General features: G+C 45.8%; 1 protein-coding gene and 1 long non-coding RNA gene across 4 annotated transcripts in view; one reads left to right on the top strand and one right to left on the bottom strand.

Annotated features, from left to right (window-relative positions):
• Positions 1-21245, bottom strand: part of CACNG4 (calcium voltage-gated channel auxiliary subunit gamma 4) — a 36562-nt gene that overhangs the window by 5337 nt on the left and 9980 nt on the right. The window contains exon 2 of the mRNA XM_015879525.1: positions 3975-4058. Within this exon, the coding sequence (XP_015735011.1) occupies positions 3975-4058 (84 nt within the window). The remainder of the gene's footprint in view (positions 1-3974; positions 4059-21245) is intronic.
• LOC107321997 lies at positions 7-21139 on the top strand. 3 transcript variants are annotated; one of them, XR_001558748.1, is made up of 4 exons: positions 7-388; positions 2878-3049; positions 6605-10978; positions 11079-21139. It is a non-coding gene; the product is annotated as an uncharacterized LOC107321997 (long non-coding RNA). The 3 variants fall into 3 exon arrangements; XR_001558747.1 differs by having other exon boundaries at positions 7-3049; positions 11079-12075; positions 14339-21139; XR_001558746.1 differs by having other exon boundaries at positions 7-3049.

The following is a 21245-nucleotide window of genomic DNA, read 5'->3' as shown; positions in this document are numbered from 1 at the left end:
CTGCAGGGGAGATAGGAAGCAAACACAACAGACCATCATTTCAGATGCCTCCTCAGGTGCTGCTGTGGAGACAGCAAAGTTTCCAAACCCCACATTTTGCTGCAGTTACCACTGATTCTGCATTTGTGGGCAGGTGTGGGAGAGCCAAGGTGAGTGGTCAACATAGCAGGGCTACTCTTATTTAAGCAACTTCAATCTCTTGAGTTTCCCCCTGGGAAATCTGATGTTTTTGCCTTAATGTGATGCCACCAGAACATTTCTGATGAAGCACGAGGTAAATGACAGCCAGCATCACGCAGCGGGCAGCACTGAAATATTCACGAGCTGGCGATGAACTCTGTGCTGTTTGGGGACAGCCTCAGCAGAGGGTCTATTGCACGTGTGTAAGGTGAGCAAAGCTCTTGGAGTCCGCAGCATTTGTGTTAGCAGTGTGCTAATTACTCTTTTCGTCCCTGTTGACTATTTAGGACTTTGAAATCTTTCAAGTATCTAAGGAGGAAATTGTAACAATCTTGGGTGTTTGCGTTTAGTTTCCTGACAGCTAAATGGAGTCACTTAAAATGTTGTGTGCTTCAGCCTATTCATCAGTATGGGCTATAAAATCCCTACACAGCAATCTAAGCCACTGCATCTAGCCAGCCTTCAGACCCTATGGGACACTATAGGGCAAGGCAGCAGATGAAAGGGGAGAGGACAGCACAGTGTGAGGACACGCATGGGGAGGATGGGGGGCCTGCAGAGCTGGGGGCACGAGGAGGGAAAGGCTGCCATTAAATGGCATCTGGGACCATAGGCTGCTGCAGTCCCCCTGAGGTGCCATATTCCCGGGGACACACATGGTGCTGCTTCCCAAGCAGGAATGGCCAGATGCTGCTGCTGCTGATTTCTCATTTGACTTCTGATGTTGGTGGCGTTGCCAATTTAGTGAATTGCTTTCAAACGATTCCCCTGGTGACCGGTGGCAAAACTCCCACAGATTGCAAGAGGGACAGGGCTGGGCATTTAATAACAGCAGTTCTTTTGTGTGTGCTGCAAAGCCCCCGGGAGCCCCAGCGACAGGCCCGGGGCTCATTAGGATGGTGCAAACATAAAGCAAAGAGACAGTCCCTGCCTGGGAAGCTTGTGCCCGTATTGATCTGCCACTGTGAGAAAAGGACATCTCCTACCAAACCTGGCAAGGCTGCTGCACGTGTCCTTTGCTGAGGGGGAATGTTCTGTCCGGATTTAACCCAGCTCAGCTGGGTGCTTTCCTGTTCAGAGTGAGTCTTGCAGTAATTGGCAGACCCAAGGAGTGAGGGTGTCAGGTTGGATATGTGCTGAGTGCTGAGAGTGCATTCTCTTGTGCTGGGTGCATCCCTGGGTGTGGTCAGAGGTAGAAGTGCTTTAACTTTTGGGTCAGTTTTTGGGGTCAGTTATCAGAAAAAGACTCTGTGCTCATGGACACAGAAGCACCTCAAGTCATTGTCTATTTATATCCCAACAAAAGGCAGCATAGGATTGAAATCTGCTGTGGCCGCACTATCTGCTTATCTTTTTCCTATATTTTATCTTTGAGCAGTTTATAATGATTTGATAATGACTGTAGCCTACTCCAAGGAACCTGCTTTAGTGGGGTTGGACAGGGGGATCTCCACCCCTCCAACCCCTACAGTTCTGTGATTTCAAAGGACTTCTCTAAACTGCTTCTGTGACAGTATGAGAAGGGACTTGCCAGACGCGCCATGTACACGGGGTGGGTTGTATCACATCTAGCAAAAAGCCCCAGAGGTAATTTTTCTCTATTAGTTAATTAATGCGAAGAGAAACAAAACATACTGTATTCCCTTGGGTACAATGGCTACTTTCAGCTCTGGAATTTAAAAGGAGGCTCATAGGTACCATGTAGAATTTACATATGTCTCCCAGTACTGGTAATAAAATGACAGCAGGTCAAACAGCATTAAGGGAATCTGGGCTTTGCTCTCTCCTCTGCTTTCTCCTTGTTTACCATCCTGTCTGTTCGCATCGGCCGCGCTCTGTGTGCTGGCACCTCGGGGAAGCAATGCATGGGCTGTGCCATCAGCCACGGGGCTGTGCTCGGCCCTATGCTGCCTTCCTGCTGTATGCAGCTGCAGGAGCTGAGCAGGAGGGCTTGCAGCTTCCTTGCATGTGTTTGCAGTCACTTGGGCCGCTGCTCTTTTGGTTTTGCAGGGAGCAGATTAAGTGCAGAAAGGGCAAAATCCAAACTGCTTTTCCCTTTGCCTCGCTAAGACAAAGAATTAGGGCTGTCCCCAGCCAAGGTCTTGTGCTGAAGAACGGCTGCAGGTCCTGAAGGCTGATGTGGGAACAGCAGCTTGCAAAGGTGTTACAGAGGGGGCAGAAGTGGGAAGGAGGGTCTCACATCTCCTGTGAGCAGGATGCAAACTCCTTGTCTCTGTGTCTTGTTAGACGAGATCTGTGTCTCATTAGATGATATGTACATTTACATATAAGCCCATTTATTCTTGATTTAGGTACACAACCTTCCAGTAATCTCTAAATGATCTGCATTCATTTCATTTGAAGTGGCAGTTTTCCCTCCAGGAGTTAAAGCAGGGTTCCTGCTCTCCATGCAGGGCTCAGGAGAAGTGGCTGCATCCCAGTGTTGCAGGAGGCACCAAGGATTGGGCCAACTTGCTTTTAAGGTCTGTACTTAGTGACTCCTGAAAGCAGCTTTTAGGATCATCAGTCACAGTACACCTACAAACAATTTACCCATCTCCTGTCTTACAGAGCGGCTGTAACTGTTTTTCCCATCCCTTCCTCCAAACAAAGATGACATAATGCACTTTTATCAAGGCGCTGCTTAATTCATCTTTCCTTTAAAGTCCTTTTACTAATCATGTTTCTTTCCTAAAGCTGACTTGGCATCAACTGAACATTAGTTCCAAGGCTTTGTATGAAAGATAAATGCAGCCGTGCTCGCACTCTGCAAGCTCGACTTCGCCCAAGCACTGCAATCACGTCACCTCAGCATCATGACTGATCGAAATTGACAAGAGGAAAGATGAAAAAAGATTCGGGTTTTCTGGTAAGCACACTTTGCAGAGCCCTATTTTTCCCCCTTCTTGTCTTAGTAAACAGAAGTTGTTTCCCAGAAGCGAGCAGAAGGACAGAGTGGTTCTCTAAGTGGTGTTTCAGGTAATTAATAGCGGTGTAATTGAGGAGCACTTTGCCTCACTGGATGTCTCAGCCAGCAGCCAGGCTCATTGCTCCCTGAAGCTTTCCCAACACCTTGTGAACTGCAGTTTCTTTCTCTTGCAAAAGGCATTGCTTTCAGCTTCGCTGGGCAGCTCTTTTGCACGAAAGAAACAACAAGGTAAATGTGGCAAGGGAAGGGGAAATCTAACTCAGGTTTTGCAGGATTCATGAAGTCTCACACTCAGGTTCCAAGATGTTGTTTCAACTGAGTGAGCCGCGGTCAGGAGGAAGGCAGAACAACTGCCATGTCAGTGGATGGAAGTACTTCTGTGTGGGCTTTCACACCAGCACAGAGCATCAGCGGCCAGCTGCCGTGCAGGGAAATTGCAGCCCACATTCCCACTGAGATTTTGCTGTTATCTGCAGGAATTTCAGCTTCCTTCCTAAGCTGCAGCAATTTCACCGCATGGGAGGTGGTTTGGAGCAGCTGCAAAGGATGAGGCTTGCATAAGGGCTGTGTTTAAGCGACAGGAAAAGCTTCCTCATGGGCAGGAATTCACTCCTCAAACCGCTTTTGGTACAGGAACCAACTAAATGCTCCCTCTGTAAAACATCCTCTCCAATCTGGAAATGATCTTGTTTCCATTAAGAACATTTCCATGTAATTTTAAGAGAACCAAAATGGGGTGAGTTCCCATGGATGGAGGATATCCTTAAAATAGGGACCCTGAGGGCTGGGCTCTTGCAATGAATAATCCCTCTCTCGGGCTCTCAGGCTGTTAGCTCTGTGCACCAGGCAGTGCTTTCCAACTTACGGAGAAGGTATTCTGAGCTGTCATGGTCGTAGTCATTGTCTTCAGGGAAGTGGTTGATTCGGAAGCAGTGTCCTTTGTAGATTCCTAAATGAAAACAAAGCAAACAACATATATTCAAGAGAACCAGGTAAAAGTGCCTCTGCCAGCTCTGCTTTGTTCCCCTTTCCTCTTCCCATGGAGTTACTCTACTTATGCAACTAATTTGCCACTGATGTTTCATGCCATCAAGAAACCATCTCTTAGGTTATGAACTTGGAGCAGGTTGACCAGAAGCTCAGCTGCAGGAAGGGACAGCCAGGATTCTTCTGTTATTCTCTTCACTCTGCTACTTGTGAGTTTTTTAATCTCTCTGTGCTTTACTTTCTCAGTGCTGTTCTTATCTTGGTAGGACATCAAGTCTGCAAAGGTGCTTTTTATTCCTAGCACAGCTGTCCCTGTGGGTCCCTGCCCCATAGCATGGGCTTCACAGCAAGGCTGGACACCAGAGCCACGCTCATCCCCGCTGCTTCCCCTATCAGAGCTCCTGGATGTTGAACTGTCTGATGCCACTTCAATTGGAAAACAAGTCCATAAATCTCTTCCTGCTGCAACTTAAACCTGCACATCCCCCAGCCCCAAAGTTGGTTCAGTTTTTAATGGCATATTTGCTCAGTTAGCTGGGAGCCCATGCAGGAAACCAGACTGAGCAAGCATTCCTGAGACCTGCAGAAACAACACCAGAGTTGAATGGACGAAAAAGGTAAAGTGCTCAGCACTTTGTCCACCTGCATAAAGGTTTGCAGTGGTGTTTTATATTACTTTCTCTGATTACACTGAGCTGCAGCTGGTCTCAGCCTGGGAGCTGTGCCTGCTCCTGCAGGAGCTGCATGGGGAGGTCTATCTGAGAGCTTCCTGCAGCAGTGTGGCCCCGAGGTGTGATCCTGCCTTGCTGCTTTCATTATTCATTAACCAGCACTTTGGCGCTCAGGAGCATCCATCACCGTGGGTGAGTTATCCTCCGCACTGGAGTTTCGTTACTTACAGCTCTAGCTGGCAGAAGGATTTAAAAACCATCACTTAATACGACTTTAACAGAAGCACAGCTGCAGTCTGTAGGATATAACCATGGATTTATTTCGCTACCTATTACCAATGATTACAAAGATCTCAAAAGAATTACTAATCCGCGGGATTTCAATTGCACCCTGTGAGTGTCAACTGCAGGTTTGCTACTACAGTGCATTTAATTCTTCCAGCAAATGATAGATCAGCTCTAATTGTGGGAATAGCTCTGGCTTTTCCTGCACAGCATTTTAGGGACTGTGAACAACTCATCAGGGCTCCTGGTGCAGAAGACAGTGCCATGCCAGTGCTGATCCACTGAGCACATTCCCTCCACATCCCCTTTCCTAAACTTGGGTCTGTATGCACCCCCAGCAAGTCCAGATTTTAAAGATATAAAGAATATTATTATAAAGAAATAAAGAATAGTCCTCTCATTCTAATATCCTGTGGAAATAGGAGTTTCAGTGATACTCTGCCTCTGTGCATGTAGTTTGGGCTGCTGGATAGAATGGAGGTGTTTCTTCAAGAACTTGTAATTCAGTTGGTTGAATTTATCTGGAGTTGATAGAAAAGCAGAAGTTTCACAGGGAACAGAACTCCCACAGTTGCTCCTTATGAAGCTCCATTGCCTGGACATGGGCAGCAGCCCAAACAAATGTCCTGCTTCCAGAAATTCAATTAAGAGACACAAAGTCTGCAAAACCAAATTCCCCAAGCCTCTTGTGTCTGCAGTGCTGATGGACTGTGGGATGGTTTTGGCCTCCATAAAATGGCCGTATGTTATTAAAGTTGGGAATGAAATGGGCCCCTTAGTAGAACTTTCTCCTGCAATGAGGCCATGAAGCCATCCCTTCCACTGCAGGGCTGAAATGCACCAGCAGGACAGGAGGGGTTGGGATTAGCAGTGTTTGGCTTTCTCCTGGAGACATTTGACCCTCTGTCCTTTATACTCTGAGTCTCTACCACCAGGGTTAGTAAAGGTAGAAAATGATAATCTGCCCTAAGCAGAAAATTCTAGAAGAGCTTGAGAATTCCTTTTCATTTGCAGTTTTTAGGGATATGGAGGTTGATCATTCTGACCAGACACAGCACAGCATCTATATCAAAACCTGGGAATACAAAATATTCTTCCCAATACTTTTGCTATAGCTGAGATCATGGATGTTGGTTCAGGGTTCTCCCTAGTGTCTGTAGTACTTGATAGCTAATGACAGCAACAAACTGGATAATTTTTTTCCATAATCCTAATAGGTGTCATGTAACTCAGTGACAGCTCATTAAATCCTCAGTGAGGCTTGAAGTTGCTATCAAGAGCTCTGATGATCTACAGGGTGTGGAGGACTCTCTAAATCCCTTAAGTATCAAAAACGTAGTTTTGCCAGAAAATGTAAGAATACCTTTTTTTCATAATGATGGGCTTTGAAACTCAGATTTGGAACAAACTCAAAGTAGCCAGGCTGGAAGCCATTGAAGCTGTGGTTGGTATTTAAAGCACAACATCAGTCATACTTGTACTTAAACACAAAAATACAAACACCCTCCCTCCCTCGAGAACTGGTAACGTACTCAGTTCCATGTCCTAACAGGTAAAGCTATGCAAAAGAACAACAGCTGTGAAACAGAAGAGGTAGAGAAAGGAAATGGCTCAATTAAATCCAGCAGCAACCATTCTGCAGTGTCTGCCCAAGGAGGGCACTCTTGGAAGCTGTTCTCAAGGATTTCATGGAGTATGTCTCAAAGAAAGGCAGAAAATCACAGGATTATTAAGGTTGGTAAAGACCTTGTGACATCCCTAAACCCAAACCCAGCCCACCCCTGTGCCTAATGCCCACATCCCTCAGTGCCACATTTCCATGGTTCTGGAACACCCCCAGGGATGGGAACTTCCCCACCTCTGGGTAGCTGTTCCAGTGCTGTTTTCTACACCAAGATGTGATGTGGAAGGGAGAATTTTTGTATGTGTGAGCACAGGAATACAGTCTCTTATATCCTTTGGAGGGGAAGATGGAATATTTAACTCATAACTCCGTATCCACTAGAGAGAGATAAATAAACTGCAGCCACTGCCTAACAGATACTAAAATACTGAGGAGCACTTCTGTATACCTCCTGAGAGTAAGATATAACATCCCACCGAGACGCTGTAAGTATTATGCCTTTCTGCGAATGATTACTGATATGTTTAAGTGATGCTTTTAGAAATACAAATATTGTAATGCTTTTTTCTCCTCCTCATAATAATAACTTCATTTTGAATGTAGAGCCAAGACTCAGGATCTGGGTTAATGATGAGGAAGAGGCAAATTTTCTGAAGTACTGCTGATGTAAGAATGTTTTTTCCCTTGGTTGCTGCATACTTAGTTGGCATTTAAGAACTCAAAGTTGCTTCTGACTGCTTCAATCTGTGTTCAAGGGCTTCTTCCATAGGATTAGCACCTCCAGCCCCACTAAGTGTTCAGATACCTATAATTAGAGTGTGATGTACTCAGATAATACGATAAGGGGGTAAGTGTAGAGCCTAATCAAGATTAAGCTTTGTTTTGGGCTTTGGGATCTCAAGTTCATTGTGTTTTCAGCCGTAAATCAAAGTAGTGATCTCAACTTATGACAGCATGCTGCTTTCTCCTTGCTCTTCCTCACACACTCCTTCAATAACACAGCCTGTACTGTTGCAGAAGTGTTCGGTGGGGCTGTTTTTGGATCACTGAGAACAATAATGCTGTAGGAGGCAGGCTCTGACCAACCTTGCTTTTTTTAATGTTGGATGCATCTTGTGATCACATCACTGCTGGTCATACCATCAGCCATTGCTTTCAGAACTACCATCTCCCATGGTTCATGTTTGTCAGTGACAACATTCCCCGATGCCCTGGAAACGTTTGCACAGCTGAGCTCTGGAAGATGGAGCAATTCACATCTGACAGTGTTTGCCAAAGCTGTACTTCTGCTCCCCAACCCCTCCCCCGTAATTTAGAGAAACACAGCAATGTCTTTCCCAAACATACTGCTCTGTTGTCATTTAAAATAGGTATCCACCATGCAAGACGCTAGCAGCTTTGCAGCAGAGGACCTTGTCTGCAGGGTACTTCTGTCAATAGCAATTTCCGTCTCCCTGCTCTGAGCACGAGTTTTCGGGAGGCGATATCTGATAGCAGTGGGAGACACATGAGGATAAACGGGGCTAGCTGCTGCCTCCTTCTCCATCAGCAGCTTCTGATATGCTTGGTTAACCATTTCATCTACCAGCCGTCTCACCCACCCTGTTGGTAAGACTGCAGTAAAACAGCACTTTGGGGACTTATTTGTGCTGGCTTTCTCTTGAGACACCAGGCATTTGCTGCCTCCTTGGGTCAAACTCTCTCCTGCCAACACAACACATTCCTGTAGGTCTTGAGCAGCTACAGATACCCAGAGCACACCCACGCACACTATTAATAGAGTAAAGCAGAGTTTTCTCCTTAGGGAGGGTCTGTTGATGGAATGAGCGCTATGAATGTCAGCTGCAGAAGTGGTTGCATGGCTGCACCGATTACCTGCAGGCAGGTAGGGACAGCAAGCAGCTGCCCAGCATCACATGGAGCAGCTGACTTCTTTCTGGCAAATGAGGGTCTTCAGGGATGGTTTGAAGACATGTAAGGAAATGACTTACAAGATCTTTTGACAGCACGTGTTTCCAGAAACAGGAGATATAAGTTGTGAGGAGCTGACTGTGCATTAAAAGGAGGGTAGTTGGCAGGGAATCACTTCAGTTCTGGAGCAAACCATTAGCCTGATTTACTGCAACACTGGGATATTGGATGTTTAGCTGACAAGCATTCTGAACGTATCAGCACAGAGCAGGCTGATTGAGACCATCCCAGCCCTCTGCCAGCCATGCAGGGTGGGGATTTGTAACAGAAGGTGCCCTGAATGCAGCGTCCATCCGAGCAATGCCACGTGGGACTGGGTTTCCTTAACGGCACAGCTTTGCTCAGTCTTTGACCAACGTGGAGGTCCTCTATTTATAGGGAGTGGAGTGTTGGGGCTGCCAGGAGAGCACAGAAACACTTCGGTGCTCTTTTTTTTTCCTTAGGAAGATTTCTCTGCTGACAACTCCTGAAATCTTTTGCAGCTCTTATTTGAGTAATAGTGAGCAAAGGAGAGCAGGCATGCCAAAAAAATATTCCTCTTTGCAAAATTCACAGCACAGCATCTCTCTGTGTGCTGCGTTCATTGCTTTGATTTTCAACCAGTGCAACCCCACTGCCTCACTGGACTGACACACAATGGCAAACACGGCCACTGAATTGACCTTCTCATCATTCCTCTTGTGAAATTACTGCTGTAGGGATGAGTGGGTGAGGCATCTCCTTTGGCTTTCAAAGGAGGTGATGGTCAAATAGGGGCTGTTGTGGACCTGCCCTCTCCACACTGGCCACGGGGGACAGAATTAGATTATTTCCCTGTAAACTGGCACGTTCTCTGTTCGTTTGTCCAGAGCTTGATGATTTATCTCATGCTGTTTGCTGACAGTTTCACAGGTCTGTCCTTAAGTCACTCGAGCGAGAAGGCTCCTATGAGCCTGTGCCAGAGGACGCTTAATGCTGTCACTGCAGAAGAAATCATGAAGTATTGATGCAAGTCGTGTGCAAAACACACCCCAAGTGAATTTGCTACCCCACATGGCTGCTGTACTGCTGCCTTCACTGCCAAGGGGGATGGAGCCAGTGGAGGAAAAAGCCCTGGGAGGTTAAATACTCATTTACTGGGCGTCTGCCTTTGACCATGGCAACATCCCAGTGAATCTGGAAACTTGAAATATAGGTTGTTTTTGAGCCAGATGCTGACTGACACCTCCTGAGTCCTGACAGTCAGGGAGATTTTTTGTCCATTTGACAGCTGGTATTTTTGTTTCCTCCTGAAGATGAGTTTGATGAGGAGCAGTGCTGGTACCTGGGGTTACTGTCATATTTTTGCCAGGGTAGGTCTTGCTTGCAGAAAATGCTCAGTATCTAAGAAGATGGATAAGTACTGTATTCCTTGTTGTGGGGAGCTGAACTGCTTACTTTTAAGGAACCAGTAGGTATAGGTTGTGCGGATTTGTATGCAACAATATAAAACGAACAAATGCAGAAATGACGCTTTGCCAAAGACTGCTTTAAAATTCTACGAGAGCCTTTTGTTCCCTTATAAGATTCTATCTGGGACCTCAAGTGATATTAGGAAATCTGTGGCAACAAAACTCATTTCCCGAAGATTCACCTCACCTGCACATCTGGGAGCTAATAAAACACAGCACAGAGTCTGGCTGCTGTCCTTTGAATTCTCTTCAGTCATTACAAAACTGCTGCCAAAAGTACTAAGCGTCCTTGTGCTACCACAATGAATACCAATGGTATAAGGGAAATGTAGGGCAGCAGCAAAGCAGATAAGATTTGATTGTATGTTACACATTATTTTGCGCTACCTCATTTTCATTTTCTTCGAGCACCCCTCTCACAATCCAGTATTTTGGCCACAGAAGTTATGACAGAGGTTATTCAGCAATGCTCCTGTTCCTTTCCCAGCTGCCTTTTCTCAGCCAGACTGTAGATGAAATAGTGCACTGCATTATTCCACCCCAGTAGTCCCTTCGTGCAATGCTGAAAACCATCTTGTAACCATTTTCAATTTGTTCCTTATTAACTATATCAATCTGTGCAGCCTCTTGGCTGGCAAATTTGGGGGGAAATTTTCTGTGGTTCTGTGACTTATGTGTCTTATTATGTTGCCCCTTTTCATGGGCCTTATTGACAGAATGCATTTGTGGTTGTATTTTCTTTGTAGGAAGAATCACTGACATGCTTTCTGCCCTGATGTTTTGCATTTTGTTAATCATCTGCATAGGAGAAGAGGAGTAATTCCTGAGCCTGGATATGAACAGTGCCAATTACGCTGCTTGAGGAACTTTTTGCAATCAGAGCTAACTTAGCCCTGCCACAGTGAGTGTTTCCATGCCTGGCTCAGTCCCAAGAGACTGTCAACGTTTCTGGTTGTGGTGGGGTTGTTAACTCACTTTTCTCTGTCTGCTTTTCTATATAGACAACGGCCCCACTTTCTGTGCTCTGCCTTCACACCTCGTCTCGTCCCGCGTCTCACGCAGCGCTCCGTTATCCCAGCAGCCCAGAAACTTGTCTCACCACTCATCTCCATCCTTTTCTCCGCTGTCACTTTGCCAAGGCTGGTTTAGGATGGCTCTGTAGCTGTTCATTTAAAATCATTTGGAGGTTGAATAGAAACCTCCACTCATTTTGTATTTTCAACCTTGACTAAAACTTGTCTAACATGCCAGGAGTTGCTGTTGGGTTCTCAGGGTGGGCATCTTCACCCAGCATGACTTCTTACTGCAAGTCAACCTCCAGCAGCTTTCCTGCTGTTTATCTGGTCCCAAATGCCTTGAATTAAAGAGGTTCTTTGTAACCAGTTGCACAGTGCATCAGAGGCCAACCTGTTATCCACAACTGTAACTACACAGTGGCTGTCGTATCTCCAGCACCTCAGACAGCAGTGGGAAATAAGATGTGCTTCCCTGTATGCCAGCTAGGATTCAAATACATCTTGATTTGGACCAAAACTAACATTTCTCCCCAGCGCTCTTGACCGTGGCATACATCCACTGGTTTGAAATTTGCTCATTCAGGCAGATTCCTGCCAGTCTATCAATCATTGCAAAAAGGCTGAAATGCCAAATTTTACCGGATGCAATTCTGGGGACAGATAGTCATTTTGTCTGATGAAGCGTTCATATGCTGCAAAATGACAAATTGTGTTTATTTTCACATTGTCAAACTGTGCTTTTTTTCCTGTGTTGGCACAAATGGAATCAAGTTTCCCTTAAGGCATAGTTTGGTTTTTATCCATCTGGTTTCCCTTACTACAGTAAGTCATCAGTTCTCCCTCATTAACATGGTGATCAACCAGGACTTGATGGTTTCACCTCTTGCAATCGCAGCATGTCTATGAAGCTTCTATCATGGCTCATCACTACCTGGGGGAAGAATTTAAGGAAATGGCCATTCACATCTCTTCAAAGTCCCTGGTGAGTTTATAATTTGAGACACAGGCAAGGTCACATCTAGGGGATAAGCACTGTTCTGGAGCAGATGAAGTACGGCAAGTACGTGCATGATACATTGTCCCCTGTATCTCCTACCACCTCAGCTTTTCTACATCTACAGCCTTGAGCTGTGGTCTTCTCATTCTCAGTCTGTACTTTAGATTCCCTTTAGTATTAGAATCATAGAATCATTAAGGTTGGAACAGACCTCTAAGATCACCTAGTCCAACCATCCATCTACCACAAATAATGCCCACTAAACCACGTCTTCAGGTATCACACCTGCAAGTTTATTCTGCAGTTGTCAAACAGCAGTCTAAAACTTAAGAAACTAGGATGCCTGGGGTAAGGATGCACCTGCATTTTCTGCGATGGGCAAAACCTCCTGATCTAGTCAATAGGAAAACAGTTCACATTATTGATATTCCTTGTGATACCTCTTCATGTAGCAGCAGCTCACAAGTCGTCACATAATTACTTCTCAGCACACAACGAATTATTGTCTGCTCTAATAGCGGTGACGTCTAGAACTGAGCTCTTTATTTTGGCTTTTCTCTGCTCAGCTCTGTGGGAGCAAGTTATTCACACACTTGAAAATAAAAAGGAGAGAGGGTTACATTGGAAAGTAGTGACAAAGGAGCTCATTAGTTTACTGATAAGGAACACACAGAATATTTGGACGCTCCTGAATCAGGTAATCATTCCATGTCTCTTCAATCCCTTGTGATTTATCGTAAGTTGATGGCATTTGGAAAAACAATTGGATATTGAAGAAGCAATAGGGAAATTTCAGTCCATAAATTGTTTTAATTGAAGGCAATGCTTGCAATATGCCTGTCTTCATAATGCTGCGACCTTGAGTTGGATCCGCATTCATTTTGGAGCATGTCTTCCTCATTTCTATGCCAGCTTGTTGAGTTATACATAGAAGCAAAGCCTCTAGAGATTGATCATGCACAATCAGTGATGCGGGTCTGAAACAAGGCAGATGATGACAACAGGGAATCTAAAGGTTAGGAAAAAAGGGTGTAGCTGCCAGGCCCTGCTGATGGCTGGGATTGGGAAACTCAAAGCAAAGGTTTCAAAACCATCTGCATGATGTATTAGTGGAAAAGAGAATCACGTAAGGAGCATGAGGTTGCTCACAGGCTTGGTGGAGGGTGCATCCGTGGAGCAGCATCATGCAGGGGATGGGGTGGGCTGATCAAGCAAGGTTTGGGGGGAAAGGAGGAGGAGGAGGAAAGGGAGCAAGGAGGAATGGGGGAAAGAAAAGAGAGCTGAGGAGGAGGAGAAGAAGGAGGAGGGTGGTGGTGTGTGGCTGGAGGCAAGGAGAGGGCCTAGGAGGAGAATGGGAGCTTGGCAGATTGGTAGTGCCTGCGGAGACGGGGACCAGATGGCAACCTGGGTCTTCCCTGAGCCCCCCCCAACCTGTGCTTGCCTCCCTGTGCAGCTCCCCATGGGCACCCCCAGCAGTCGGCACTCACGCTGCTGCCAGGAGGAGAGGGCACAAGGCACTGCCCAATGGGAATTCACAGCCTGGAATTTATAGTTCCTGGGACTGATTTCAATGCTTACAGTTAACAGATGACCCAATAAATAAAAATGTAGACGGCTACCAAATAGGTCTCTTTAAATGAACAGAAGCAGAAGGGATTTCTTTTGGATCCTGCACCTGAAACTTTCTATTTTCTAACATAAGCGAAATAGTGACAAATAAAAATGAGACTGTAGAAGCAGCATGACCTCCTTAAGCTTTAATTATTCATTAGAACTGTTTTCTTCTCTGCTGAGATTGAGCAACATATTTAAGCAGGTTTTTCCCAGGTTTGTGGAAGATGTAGCTTCCATATTACATTGGCTAATAAATACCACTAAGCACAATGGCCCAACAGCATTTGTGGGAAAAAAGCATTTGGGAAAATGTGTTCAATGAATCAGAAGTGCCTTAATCTAGTCAGTCTTGAAAAGCAAAGCGTATCATACAAAAATTACAATGCACTAAAGCACAAATGCATGAATATTTTATTGCTGAGAATTCCGAGTTCACGTTCTTCCCTCTTTCAGTACTTCAGACTGCATTTTACTATGCAGTGTTTTTCCTGATTCAGAGAAGGACAGTGCTGGGAATAGCTCTGGGCAATCCAACCTGGGATTTTCAATAATGCATCTGAGAGTCCCTGCCCTTATCAGCGTCAGACATGTCTCTCACTGTAACTGGAATGCTCCTTGCTTTGTGCTATCCTAGGGTGACATGGAAGTGCCCAAGAAAGTGCTGAAATGGGAGGAGAAAACCAAGGAATCTTCCTTTTGCTGTGAAGTATTAACAGGCAGGTGAGCTGTGTGCCCGGCTCCATCACAGCCCTCCCTCTTTGCTCCTCCTTCTCTCCAGCACCTAAAAGGTATGGAATGACCACCAGGGTGGGGTGGGACACGCTCGTGGCCAGGTACTGTTGGCTAAGCCCCCTGTACCTTGTAGGGCTGATTGTTAATTAGCCTTGAACGTGTGTTGTGCCTGTGAGGATTAGAGCCTGCCCATTTACAACAGCATCCTGGGGACTATGTTTCCTCCTGAGTTTTGAAAGCAGGACAGGCCCAGCTCGTCACCACCTTGGTGAGCCTTCCCAAGAGGTACGCAGCAGCTCTGCCTGCCCAGGAGCCCTGCCATGCTTAGGGAGAGAATCACATCTCCTCTCCCCTTCAGACACCCACCTGGTGTGATGCAGGGCAGAGCCGTGCAGCATCCACGTGGCTCCCTGGGGTCCTCATGCTGAGCCCCCTAGCAGCTCATGTCCCCCTCCCCGCAGCCATGCTGGCAGACAGGGCCAGGCAGCCCGAGGGCAGCTTTCCAACACCCGCGTCGCTTAACGGGGCCGCGTTCTGGTTCTTACTCATGCTTTACAATTCAGTGATATGCTGCCAATGTATTTTTGCCAAGGAGACAAAAATACGTCTCCTCTTCCCACTCCCGCATCCTGTGAGGAATCTCAGTTGTGTGCAAAGAGATGTATATTTGTGTGTATTTGGGGAGGGTAAATGAAGTTTCTCATAATTTACTCTCCCATTGAAAGTCTGCCTTCCAGCTAAGGAAGAACTGCTTTCTCCATGTGTAAATTTGGGTAGAAGAGCCTTACATTGTGCTGAGCAGAAATGGCAGCATGTGCAGTGGAAGACTGAAGCTTCTGCTTCCCATCAGCAAATCCTTTATCAGCTCTGTGCCTCATTTCCAGGATGGGGGCATGAGAGTTTATGAATAATTTGTGGCTTTCTGGGCTGAAGAGCCCTATATTAGCAAAGTGGTCTAATAATGGACAAAGAAAAGAGGCATAATCCTTTTAAGGTGAGGATCCCTCTTCAAACAGAGCTCGAATCTCCCCAAGGGCCAGAGAGATTCCAGGTATTTAACATGTTAACTTAAATCAGCTTTCGGTTAAACAGGACTCCCCCACACAACCATGGTTTTGGATTCTGGCTATGCTCTCTGTGTGGTTTGGGTACTTTAAAAGCACTTGGTAAGGAGAGGGGGGGACTGGAGGCTTTTTCTACGCTTCAAGGCAACTTTGCAAACTTCACGCTTTTCCTGCATTTCTTTTTTTCCTCCTTCCCCTCCCTTTTCCCCCAAACCTTGCATGACTTCAAGGCATCAAATGTTAATGAAAGTTTGCCAGGCTTCCAGGTCTGTGAAATGGAAGTTAAAAATTCTGTGCTATAGGATGGCTCTAAAAATACTCGGTGTGTCGAAATATCAGCTCCAGCAGCTCCCTGCACGCAGCGCTGCGGATGCATCAGCCCTCTCACTCCTCAATAAGCTCTCAGAGTGTTGTCCTGGTGATTATAGATCACTAATGATCCACAGAGCGAATTCACCAGGCTATGGGCCAGCAAAGCCTCCTTGAAAACAAAGATCTGCCTGTGATGCTTAGCTCTAAAACAGTGCCCTAAGCCAGCAGTTCTGGGGGTGAACGCCATCCAGGTGAATGCCAAAGTGACAGCCATCCTCAGGGTGGGCTGAACCTGAAACACCAGCCCTAAGGTTTTGCAAGGCCAGATGCCATCCCACTTGTTGTTTGGCTCTTTGCTGCTGATTATTGTGCACAGGGTCTAGGTTTGTTAGCTGGGTTTCTACTAACCAGGCACGGCAAGTCCTAAATCCCTCTGGGATCCATTCCTAAGCCCTCCTGAGCATCCTATGGAGATGTGAGAGCTGCATGCCTAGGATGATGAAATGACAAAGGTATGAATGTATTCCCCCCGCCACTGTGGGATTTTAAATTAGTTTAACTTTTATTTCCTCCTGTTGACAAGTTGGGTTGTGTCGCTATCCAGTGATAATGTTTCCAGATAAGAAAATCTTGAAGGTCAAAATTTCTATTCTTAGTTATTCTCGTCTAATCTTCTTGTGTTGGTGACAATGTGCAGTGATCTCATGTCGCCATGGGTACCTGAATCATGCCTGTCTAGCAGCACAGTCCTCCATGCTTCTCCTTACACTGTTGCAACTAAACAAATAAAAAGGTATGTTTAAGGAAAATGTCATGCCTGGTGCAAGTGGACTGGAAGAAATGCTTTTCTTGGAGCAAGCCAGTGACTCCACATACTTCACCTATACACAATTTGGTGTGATTAATTACTTAATTTGTGCTCGGCTGTACCCAGTGAGAATTTTGCTACAAGTGCTCCAAAATGCAGACTGGGTTCTATGTGTTATCAGTGAGAGTTGTGATGCCTATGAGCAGATTGAAATGGCCACATTTCAGATGGGTTGCTTCATCCCATGGCAGCCTGGACGAGCAATCCTTTCTTATTGATGGGAGGGGCTGAAGTCTGTTTGGGTCTTTATGCTGGAAGTCCTTGTGCAATCTTTAAAGGGGGAAAAAGCTACACAGAAGAAAAAGCATTCTCTCCAAGAAAAGGGATCAAGCAGTGCACTGCATTTCTCTTTACAGCAGGATTTGCTTCTCACTAAATCGTTTCCGACTCCAGGGGTGTGTATCAGCCAGGTAGAGCTCAGGCCTCAGCTGCAGAGATTGAACCTGTGGTTTCTGGGAGCAGATCTGTGTGGACACCATCAGATAAACCAGCTTGTGCACGCTGCCTTGCTGCGCACCAGGGCTGTCCTTGCACTTCGCTGTTTGTACAATCGATATTCAGAATATAATCCTTTCTTTTACAGAATCAGGGGGCTTAATTCAACCCTGGAATAAATGGGCAGCTAACAATGGGCGAAGCTCAGCTTGGACGCTGTTCTAGTTAATTAAAAAGAGTAGCGTCGGGGGCCGAACTTGGCATGGAGCGTTTCAGTGACTGGCTTCAGAGGCAGGGAAGAAAAAGGCTCACTTAACTCGCTGCATCCAGCTCTTCAAATGCAAATTAACCTGTCAACATCTGCATGCAGCCACCCCGGACAGCTGCAGAAGGAGCTCCCAGCATCCAAAGGAAGGGCTGGAAATGTTTCGTTGCAAACAGCTATTTTCTAGAATAATTTCTAGTAAATAAGAATACATTTCAAGTGGTAAACTGAGCATCTGCTACATGCAACGAATGGAGGACAGCATGTGAAAAGAAACATATGTCAAGTATGCACTTCAGATGCATTGACTGCTTGCTTCCAAAACAGAGCGAGCTTAACCATATTTGCAGCATACATGAAGTAAAAATTTACTGCTGCAGCAAAAAGAAGAATCTCAAGTTACTGCAGAATTTTCCCTGGGTGAAAGAGAAGAGTTCAATGCATTTCAGCCTCTGCCAGGCACCTTTCTGTGAGACACAGCAGGAACATCGAGCACCAGCAGCTTTTGTTTGGAGCAAACAACATCCCTCCACCATACGTTTAGAAACCCAGCAAACCGAGTCAGGGCTGGAGACAAATCACACCACATTCAGCACGTAGAAGACATTAAAACACCTCTGTGCTTTTTAAAAGCCTCCGATATGGCAGAGGAGACCAATATCCTTACTCCAATGGCTTCAGTGCAGCAGGAGTGGAGCTGCATGACAGGCAGGGCCGTGCTGGTAGAGCAGGGTCTGCAACAAACCATGACCCAAGGCAATGGCATTTCTGCAGTTCCTTGAGCTCCTTATCCTCACACAAAATCTGCTCTGACTTCAGCAAAGCTCTTGTTTACAAAACAAGTACAGGGTAAGGCCCCTTCAGCAGGCAAGAGGAGGAAAGATTGGTTTTCTGCTCTGAAATATGCAGCTCTTCTTTATGGACAGCACACAGGGAGATTTTGCCATCATTGTAAAGGCCACAGGGCAGCTGTGCTCAGAGTGCTGCCACCTCCTTCTAGCAGCGCATCCCCACCAAACCTGGGATGTGGGTGCTGCTTTTGGTCCTACAGCCCTGCTCTGAGGGTGCTGCCATTTCCTCTTAAGAAGGATGGAAACCAGAATGGAAACAAACCACAAGCAGCTTCTGCAGAAACCACATGGCTACGATAATGTGGTACAATTGATCAGGAGTCTGAAATCCCACCTTCATAAAAGCCCACGCAAAGATAGCTTGTGCCAACACTTCTACTCATCCGTGGGTTTTCAGCCACAGTCAGAGCTAAGGAAATGATAAAGGCATTTGTCTGCACTGACAGCATTGGTCTTTCCTCCCAGTCGCCTCAGTGTAGCACTGCATCCTATGAAGGAACCAAGGGATGGGCAGAGGAGATGGAAGAGATACGCCTCTGGAAATCCTGGCACACCTGCTGCTCCAGGGAGAACTTCAGGAGCTGTGCAGCACTGCGGGACCATCAGCAGCACTTCCACCTCTCTGCTGGGTTTTGCTTCAGTATTTCCCCCACTAAATCCCAGGAGCTACAGTTCTGAAAATGAAGCCTTATTAGATGGCCATGGCCTGATGCAGAGCTGAGACATTGATCCCCTGGGCTCACAAGCAGCATGGTGGGTTCACTATTGAGGAGGAGCTCCAAAAATTCAATTTCCATCATGCCGCTGGCCTTGCCTTGACATTTTCATTGCTCCGCAGCTAAATAAATACACTCCAGGGATAGCGTAATAGCAATGTAAAACAGCGAACGCTATAGAACAGGGTTACCTAATGGTTAATTTAGAAAGGAACATATCATTAAAAACGTATGAAGGTGGCTACATATTGGTGCAGTATAAATATTTAAAGGGATGCCTCTCGTGAGGGCAGCATTCCAAGCTACACCTAAAAGAATGCATGCGAAGGAAAATTAAAAGAATATTTCACCATTCAGACTTGTTTATCTGCCTTTGAAAGGCATTTTCAGCCCAGCTACTAAACATTAGTATGGGAAAGGATATCAGACAAAACTCATTTTTGGTGTAATTCTACCGAAGTCAGCAGAGTTAAACTGGAGATGTTTTTTCTGGCCTTTTAAATAGAGTGTAATTTTCTCCATGGATAGTTATTAAATGCTATTGAGAGAGATTGCTGCTGCTGCTGCTGTTGGAAAGGCTTTCTGGAGAGGTCACTCTGTCCCATGCGAATAGCACCAGTGACAAACCAGGAGGTTTGCAGTTGTTACAACGTGAAGAATCCCTGGGGGCTCCAACCACATCATACAGCCCTGTGTGGCCCAAAGCTGAGACTGTATCTGCTGGGAGTGGAGCTCTTCTTGCAATAATGCTACCCATAGAAATTGCTTGAAGCATTAGAGGGAGTATTGCAAAGAACAGACACGCAGATGCTTGGTCCCCATCCACAGGAGGGCCTATTTTCTAAGTATACATTCTGAGCCTCACCTGCTGCATGTTCCCATTTTGGGGCTGGTTAGGCTTGCATCCCTTTCACCAGCTGCCCTAAACCCTGATCGATAAAGGCATTTCCCCATGCTTAATTTGGACTCTTGAACCTACTGCGTGTCTTCAAGACACGACAGACATTTTCAGGATGGCTAAGCCCCAGACCAAAAGATTCTGATTTCTTGGCACTAAAGTACCCTCTGAGATTACTGTCTGGGAAGGCAGCCTTGCTGTGAGCAGTTCTCAAAAGGGAATTCAAGGATCTCAAGAGAACTCCATTGCCCCTCATGTGGAGCGCTGCACCAGGGACCCAAGCTGCGTAGAAGAGCAGCATCCAGGCTGCAGCACAGCATTCATCCTCCCACAAGGTTGTGGAGGCAGCTCCCCACCCAGCACACGTATTTCCATAGCAGCTCTTTGAAGGCACCTGGGTTTTCCTTTTGCCCACATGGGGAACACAGCTGTTCGCCTGGCAGATAGCAGGAGCTCCAGTTTTAGGCAGTGCAGCACTGAACTTTGGGTCTTACATCAACCAAGGTAATAAATCTTGGCTAAACACCAGGGCCAAGCTGAGGGTATTATCAACCATTTTACAAAAAGCTTAACAAGAAAGACCCTTGGGATGAAAACAGGGGAACAGATGAGACCTCATAATTTATGTATGTATTAACTTCCCACTGGTAAAATTAAAATGCAAATTAGCATCTCTAAACAAAATAGTTAAGCTCCATCCCTTGAGACAGTTAAAAAATTAAAGGGCAAAGTATATAGCAGAGAATCTATTCTTACACTTGTAGCACTTTGGGCTAGATCGAAGGTATTTTCTCCCTCTCGCAGCTACAATGCTGAGCTCCAAAAAGGGATTTGTCTGCGTAATACAGCAAAGCTCAGCAATAATCACCCATTGTGCTATGTGATGAGCCATCCTTTTGGTTCTTCAGTAACCCGTGCACCTGGACTTTAACTAAAACCAAATAATATGCACAGAAAACATTTTTATGTAAGAGGAGGTGAACATCACTAAAAATCAGAGAGCCTTTGTATGGCATGCCAAACTGCTGAAGCGAAAAAATGTCTTCAGTGAAAGGGCTCAGATGTGAGCATGTTTCAGTGCACAGCTCCAGGAAAAACTCTGATAATAAATGTGAGCTTGTTATCGTTGCTTTTCAGCGGGAAGTAAAGCCGGAAGCAGGGTCGTGCTGGCTAATTGAAGCTTACATTTTCATTCAAGCACTGCATTTTAATTATAAACTGGTGACACAAGTGTCACTTAGTTCTTATCCTGTTTTAAGTGTGCATACGTATTAAAAATATTTTCAGTTATTAATTTATTCTTTCCATCGCATTCATTATCCTACATTATGTCTACCAGGCACGTGTCTAATGACATGTTTGATACACGCTAATTCCTATGCCTCTTTTAACGCAGGGCT

The sequence above is a fragment of the Coturnix japonica genome, chromosome 18, assembly GCF_001577835.2.
Source record: "Coturnix japonica isolate 7356 chromosome 18, Coturnix japonica 2.1, whole genome shotgun sequence".
NCBI classification, from domain to species: Eukaryota; Metazoa; Chordata; class Aves; order Galliformes; family Phasianidae; genus Coturnix; species Coturnix japonica.
This window is presented reverse-complemented; position numbering and strand designations above follow the sequence as displayed.